This window comes from Tachysurus fulvidraco, chromosome 21, assembly GCF_022655615.1.
Source record: "Tachysurus fulvidraco isolate hzauxx_2018 chromosome 21, HZAU_PFXX_2.0, whole genome shotgun sequence".
In the NCBI taxonomy this organism is placed as follows: domain Eukaryota; kingdom Metazoa; phylum Chordata; class Actinopteri; order Siluriformes; family Bagridae; genus Tachysurus; species Tachysurus fulvidraco.
In genome coordinates, this window is record NC_062538.1 from 20939109 (window position 1) to 20946374 (window position 7266).

General features: G+C 43.7%; 1 protein-coding gene across 4 annotated transcripts in view; it reads left to right on the forward strand.

The window, feature by feature from the left end:
- The first annotated feature begins 679 nt into the window (after positions 1-679).
- The window catches only part of cert1b (ceramide transporter 1b), a 37847-nt gene continuing 31260 nt past the window's right edge, over positions 680-7266 (forward strand). Inside the window, exons 1-2 of one of the 4 annotated variants that reach the window (XM_027152718.2) lie at positions 680-1371; positions 3129-3263. In XM_027152718.2, coding sequence (XP_027008519.1) covers positions 1231-1371; positions 3129-3263 — 276 coding nt within the window. In that variant the 5' untranslated portion in view covers positions 680-1230. The remainder of the gene's footprint in view (positions 1372-3128; positions 3264-7266) is intronic. The other 3 variants (XM_027152717.2, XM_027152720.2, XM_027152719.2) reach the window with 3 other exon arrangements.

Genomic DNA, 7266 nt, shown 5'->3' on the forward strand with positions numbered 1-7266 from the left:
CACAGAGTCAGCCTCAGGATCCCCATAGTGTCGGCCTCAGGATCCTCACAGAGTCTGCCTCAGGATCCTCAGATTCTGCCTCATTATCCTCAAAGATTCTGCCTCAGGATCCCCATAGTGTCGGCCTCAGGATCCTCACAGAGTCTGGCTCAGGATCCTCACAGAGTCTGCCTCAGGATCCTCATAGTATCGGCCTCAGGATCCTCACAGAGTCTGCCTCAGGATCCTCACAGATTCTGCCTCAGGATCCTCACAGAGTCTGCCTCAGGAACCTCACAGTGTCTGGCTCAGGATCCTCAGAGTCGGCCTCATCTCGGTAGAGCTCCAAAATCTTCATGACACGGAAGACAATCGGAGCTGGTAGAATTTCTGGATGCCACGAGACGGGTAGAAAGAGATGAGCAGTGGAGAGGAATTAACGTAGCTACTGTTCATAATATTAGCAAGCACTAGATGACGATGTGCATTTTGATGGTTTATCTCATGAACAATTCCATAAAATAATAACGTTTTTACTTGACATGTGAAATATCTTATGATTCTGTTTCTACACAATTCGTTGTTGTTTTTTCTTTCCTTCCCTCATGTATGAAGTGTAACTAGCTACGTTCCTGTGGCCTGTCAGTCATTAACCTGCACCTGAACGCAACCCCCCCCCATTCTTATTACGTCACATACAATATGGCGGCGTCAGTTTTTTTTAGCTCTTGTCCTTCTTTCAAAACACCGTTTGCAGACGGATTCGGAAGCCTTATAATTCGATATTTGTGTGCTTTTCGACCGCGTGTGCAGTCGTAAACTTATACGCATGCAGTAGATACGACTGTGTAGGCGGATATTGTCGTTATTCGACCCTTTCTGGTGACTGTTTTCATCAAGAAAAGCTTAGCTACAGTGCTCGAGACCAGTGGAGGAGGATAAAGTGGGCGTCGACGAGAATAAAGTGGGCGTCGACGAGAATAAAGTGGGCGGAGCTTGTGAGGCGCTCAGCTAAAAAAGCTTCCTCCTTTCAGCTGGGCGGTAAATGAGCTGCGTTACAGCGACAGATCGTTTATTTCTGCACTCACAAAGCTGACCAGGCAGCTACAGTCTGATGAAATCAACACGTTTGGTCTGCAGGTGGATTTTAGATGCGAAGGCGGCACACCGGAGCACACACGGCTCACACTCGCACGCGCGCCACCGAACCGCATTCGGCTCTTTTCGGCTAAACTCGACTCCGCTGTCGGAATGAGCTCCAGTCCGCTTTCTAACGGCAAACAGATGTCAGACAACCAGAGCTGGAACTCGTCCGGCTCTGAGGAGGACCTGGACACGGATCCTGGACTTCACGGCGGCGGGGTGGCTGAGTTCAGTGGCGTCCTCAGCAAGGTAACGTCAAAGGGGCAGGAAAAAACTCGTGTGTTTACAACCGATGGGCCGCGTCTCAAATCTTATACAAGTGCACTAAACAGTATGTCAGAAAACACTCCAGTTAGTGTGTAACACGCTCACGGGTCTTCACACGTGAGTCACCGTGATACATACCGACAAACCTAGTCAGTCTTTACAACCTGTTTAACTCGGATATCAACAATGAAAACTCGTGCACTACGTAGGCGCCCTATATGGGACCGAATGTGCGTTTAGGACGCGGCCCAATTTAACCGTTCTGTTTGACAAGCTGACTAGCTAAACATGCTAAAAACAGTTGAAATAATAACAACAACAATAATAATAATAGCCTTGTGAATAAAACAGTCGACTGATGTCAGTGTTATCAGCCTTATATTCGTGTAATACTGGATTATTATCGACTAACCCTCATTTATAGCGCGTATTTATCCAAATAATTACGATTTTTCGGGTTTGTTTTTAACGTTTAAGGAGACGCTTGATGGAAAAAATGACAAAATGTGGTATACACGGTGTTATGTGGATTAAACCGACACGTACGTTCACGGTGGGGTTACTAGAGGCCAACGAGATGTGGCTAAGCTACATGCTAACGAGTGTCGAAATGATGACTGGAACGTCATTAACGGTTTTAACGGCGCTTCATAATTACGTCATTGTTTTGTATTACTATTATTATACTCTAAATTATTTGACACGGGTTTCGTCACAACTGTCGCCAAAATAATTTAGGAAAAAATGAAAAGTTTTTTAAAATTTTACCATTATGCTAATCAGAAGGTTGAGTTTGACTCCCACGTCCACCAGGCTGTCACTTTTGGGCCCCTGACTGAGGCCCCTAAGCCCTCAATGGTTCAGTTGTATAAAAAAAATGAGAAAAATGTAAGTCGCTTTGGATAAATGTGTCCTAAATTCTGTAAATTAAATAAAATATATATATATATATAAATAATTTCCTCACTCATCTGTTATTTTTATTTTATATTTTCATCTCTGTCTTTCAGTTAAGAAAAGAAAGAACATCATGAAACTCGAATAGCTCTGTGATAGAGACGCTTCTTGACCAATCAGAATCGAGCATTTATCAGTTACATCATATAGAATGATAAATTATTTAATATTGTTTTAATTGATCGATCATTTAGCACAGAAAATGTTTCATAATGATGATAACATTAAAGCCGATCCCAGCGTTACGGTTGTGAACCGTCTACATTCTTGTGACATGACAAGAATAACTTTAACATGTATTATAAATAACTAAGATGTTTATTCATGTGCATATTGCGATTTCGCAGCAGCTTATTAGCGTCTGTTTTCTGGGACGTTTGTAAGAAGCCAATCGAGTTTCGTTACTGTGGAGACTGTAGTGTTATAAATGTGATCTGTGCGCTGTCAAAGGAATTGAAATAAGGATTATAATTAAACTCCGAACGAATACGCTTAAGAACAGAACCTTTAATGGGAAGTTTGACCGTTTATCCGATATAACGGATTTACGCACGCGCCACATCCCAGTACGTTCCAAGTATAAATAAATAGTAAAATCTATACATTTAGAACGGTCCAAGTTCAGTTGTGTACAGCTCCCGTTGTGTACAGCTGTGACCTTTGCCCTCTCGGCTGAGCAGACGCGAACGCTTGTTTTGCAGTCGTAGCGTAGCGGCTCTATGTTATATCGGGTAGTAAAAATGTCTGAAGTTGTTCCCTGTCCTCTTTTCCTCCATCCACAGTGGACAAACTACATCCACGGCTGGCAGGATCGCTGGGTCGTGCTGAAGAACAACACTCTGAGTTATTACAAGTCTCAGGACGAGAGGGAGTACGGATGCAGGGGCTCGCTGTGCCTCAGCAAAGCCGTCATCACGGTAAGAACCCGGGGGCCACGGTCCTGCGCGGGTGGCGGTGTAACGTTGATGCTTTTTTGTTTTGGTTGTAACTTTTCTCAGCACTATACTCTAGACTGTTTCCATGGCAACAGTAGCTAGTCACCGAGAACCCACTCAAAAACGTAGTTTCTCTGACACGTCGCTTGTTTTATTTTGACTCTTAGCGACAAGGAAAGAGCGACCACCTCCCGAGCTGTCTTTTATACTAAACCCGCAAACAACACACAGCATTTCTGACAGGATTTCAGAAGTAAATTTGATCACCGTGTCCATTTGGGTTTATTTCTGTTGCTCATTTCCTAGAAGAAATCATGATCATGACCCTTTTAGACTGATCCCCAAAGACCAAGAATTTCTCCTGTTGACAATCTTGCATCATTTCCTCAGATAAAAACTAATAGTCTGAACAGGGATTTAGACATGACGTGTATGTGTGTGTGTGTATGTGTGTGTGTATGTGTGTGTATGTGTGTGTGTGTGTGTGAGAGTGAGAGAGCCATATAGAGATACAGATGAGAAGATTTTGATTTAACAAGTTTACTTCCTCCAGAGCGATCTGTGTCATTTCTTAACTCACAGGACCTGAAAGACCTGAAAAAAATAAGCAGTATGGAATTCTGAAAGCTTTCTGACTTGAATTCTCCTTCTTTTTCTTCTATTTATTATTATTATTATTATTATTATTATTATTATTATTATTATTATTATTATTATTATATAACATGCCATAACAGGATCTGCTCCTGAAGCAGAAGTCTTTGGCTTAATTACAGAATATTTGTGTCTTGTCTGTTGTATCGCAGCAGGAACCTGGTATTAATTTGCATATCCTTTTTCTTTTTGAATTCTTCTGCTCTGGGCTGTGTTAGCATTCCTTACTCAGGTCCTTGTCATTTAATGTGTGAAACTCCTGGATTACACAAGACACCTTCCGCGTAAAGTGGAGTTTAATCTGGGTGGCCTCAGTAATCGCTCAGGGATAGAGATGCTGTCATCAGCTACGGGCAACCTGCCAGACAGACAGACGGTGGCTGTCCTCCCATTTGCACTTACACACACACACACACACACACATACCTGGCAAGCGAGAAAGCACCGTAACCTGCAGCAGCATCATTATCACCTCTACCTGGCACTCGACTTCTTTTCACCGCTGACAAATATCGATGGAGCCACGCGTTAGCCGCTCACTCGCCCGATCGCTCGCCCGATCACGTGTGAAAGAAACTCCTTTTTTTTTTTTTATAATAAACATCGAAATGGACATTAGGTTGAAGATTAGCGAGTCTGGTGACTCTGGGTAAGCAGGCCGTACTCTGCCAGCGCTGTCTTGCGCCAGTTAAAGAGAAAAGGAGGGGGAACAAGATTAAAAAAGAAAGAGAAGGAGCAAAGGTTTAGTCGTCATAGAAACAGATTGAGGTAAATGTTACGGCCTGCAGCCTTTCGCCCCGGCGTCTTAATGATTAAACCACAGAGGAGATTCGATATTCACTAAAGCGTGGCCTGAACTCATGCATACACTCGCGTGTATGTGGATTCTTCCGAAACGAGACAGAAGAAAGGCGCATTCGATTCAACTTAAGCGTTTAATTCTTTCTCAGACGTAGCGTGTAAGAAATAATAAAAAAAACCATTCAGAACTGTCAATCATTCCAGGAAACTTGTCTCACTGTACTTTCATACGGAGCAAAGCAAAGTGGCCGTCACGCCTTTGCTCAGTTACGGTGTTTAAAGTTTCTCCTTTATTTAATTCCTCTGCTAGCTCCATCCCTCCTCCCTCCTGACAAGACGAATCAGATTAGTGTCCCCAGTCTCAGTTTATAATCTCGTAGCGCTAATCCGTGGTACACGTTTTCCACAGAGGCATGGTGGAATTACGTTTCCACTTCTCCTGGTGTTTACATCCAGAAGAGGCTCTGGAGAGTCGCTAACTCCAGGTCTGAGCGTGACGACTGACGCCCGGTGACACAATGAGCCATATTTGGAAGCTTTGTTAGTCTGTTTACTTTCTCATTGTCCAGAAAAATAAATCATCGAGCACAGGAGAGCGTGTGGCTGCTGCGCCGCCGCTACTCAGCGTCCACTTTTCACGCCTGTTTCCGAGGTCACGTTTTGCATTTTGGACTTTGAGAATGAAAATGTTTACAGGCGAGTCAGAGAGCAGCGATAGGTGAAGAGCTGCATCTTTGGGCCTTTGTGTTCTTTCTCGAGTGACTGAACCCAGCTCTTTCTTGGCACCTCTTGCGCAGGTACATCAGGGTTGGAGAAATCCTCCATACATAGCCCTGTTCTCTCGCGTCGTGTATATATATCGTGACTTCTCCTTGAACTTGTGAGGAACATTTTGAAATCAATACAATGGCGCATTAAGTTTTTTTCAGTCTGTTTCAGAAGGTCCTCGGAAAACACCTTCCTGTCAGCCATGTTGTGTCATAAATCCCCACTGATAAAACTAGTTTTTGTGCATAGCCTAGCCTGCCACGTGGCTTTGCAGGAAGCCATATCGGTCATAGCTAGCGAACCTAACGGCTAACACAATGCTATCTAAGGTAACGATGGATATTTATCGGATTAGCAAAAATAACCCCGATCAGTCGCTCAATAGGGAGCATCGACGCTGTGTTTTTTTTGTTCCCCTTGTTAATGGACGTAAATGTAAATGCAGCTGTCTGTGAAAGTGCAGCGTGTTGTTTTTTTTTTAATGGAAGTAGAGTTGCGTGTCATTTCTGAGCGCCGAACTAAGCAGGAGTAATGCATGTCGATAGAGCAGAGTATAGACCAGGCTGTAGAGACGAGGCTCTACATAAATCTCCAGACTGTCTGCCTCTCTTTAACGAGCGCTAGCAGGCGAGCGGCGGAAAAGCCGACGCTGATCATCATTACCTTGATGCGCCGGACGAATCTATGGGACGTGATTGCATTTAGTGTCAGTGATGTCCGGCTTCGGAGGCCAGAGAGATGAGGCCTGCTGTGAACGCGCCGGCTACAGAAGCTTTGGCGAGTTGCCGTGTCCTCATAATCTGTAGCAATAACATTACACTGTAAGGTCTGTTCAGAGTATTTTGAGGTTGTTCGATTATTATCCAGCGACGGAGAAATTCTAAATCTCTTCGACCGCACGCTCCGGTCCGGTCTCCTCACTGCAAAGCATGATTTTGTGTAAAACGTTGTAGAAAATGTAACCTGAAACGAGGACGAAGGTATAGTTTTACCTCAAAATACAATCTGTCTAATTCGTGGTTAAATATTTTCTCTTATCGTTTAAACCCGAGGGGATTTTTACGCTGGATTTCTCATTAAATAATCCAACTAGCATAAACCGTTCAGCTAAATTCGTGTTCATGTTCCGGTACCAGTGATTTTCTAAGGTTTCGAAGTACGTCATGTTTTAGGTATTAAACCTACTCATCTGCCACGTAAAAAAAAATAACAAAAAAAAACAGGTAGCTTCTTGTCCTATAAATTATTGCGAATGTTTACACAAACATGCTTATAAGAGTTTGTTCTGGCTCCGGTTGGTACCCTTTTAGCGAGAACATTTAACATCCTGTCAGCTCTCAAGGTGTAAAAACTTCTCAAGCTTTTACAGGAGTGTTTCTTGTCCTCGCAAGATATAACGAGATAAATGAGCGTGGTTTAGTTCAGTGTCGGCGAAAAAAGGGGAAAAAGGCTCAAAGGTCAGGGAAGGCAAAGTACGTTGATACGGTGCATCGTGTTTGTACATTGTTATGACCAGAAGTGACCTCCTGCGGACGCTTAAACGATAGTTGCCAGGTAACTCGGCGACTGTTGAGGTTCTGAGGTATTCTAGTGCAGCGTTATGCAAATTAGTCTCGCTGATGTAAAGACGCAGATCCAGCGACGAGTTCGAATGAGTCTTCAGAACAATTCGTTGTCAGTTGCCCACCTCGCATCTCTGGGTCCTTCTTGCCATCAGCTCTCATTCAGTTCTCGAAAAGACGTACGGAAGGACGAGTAGTAG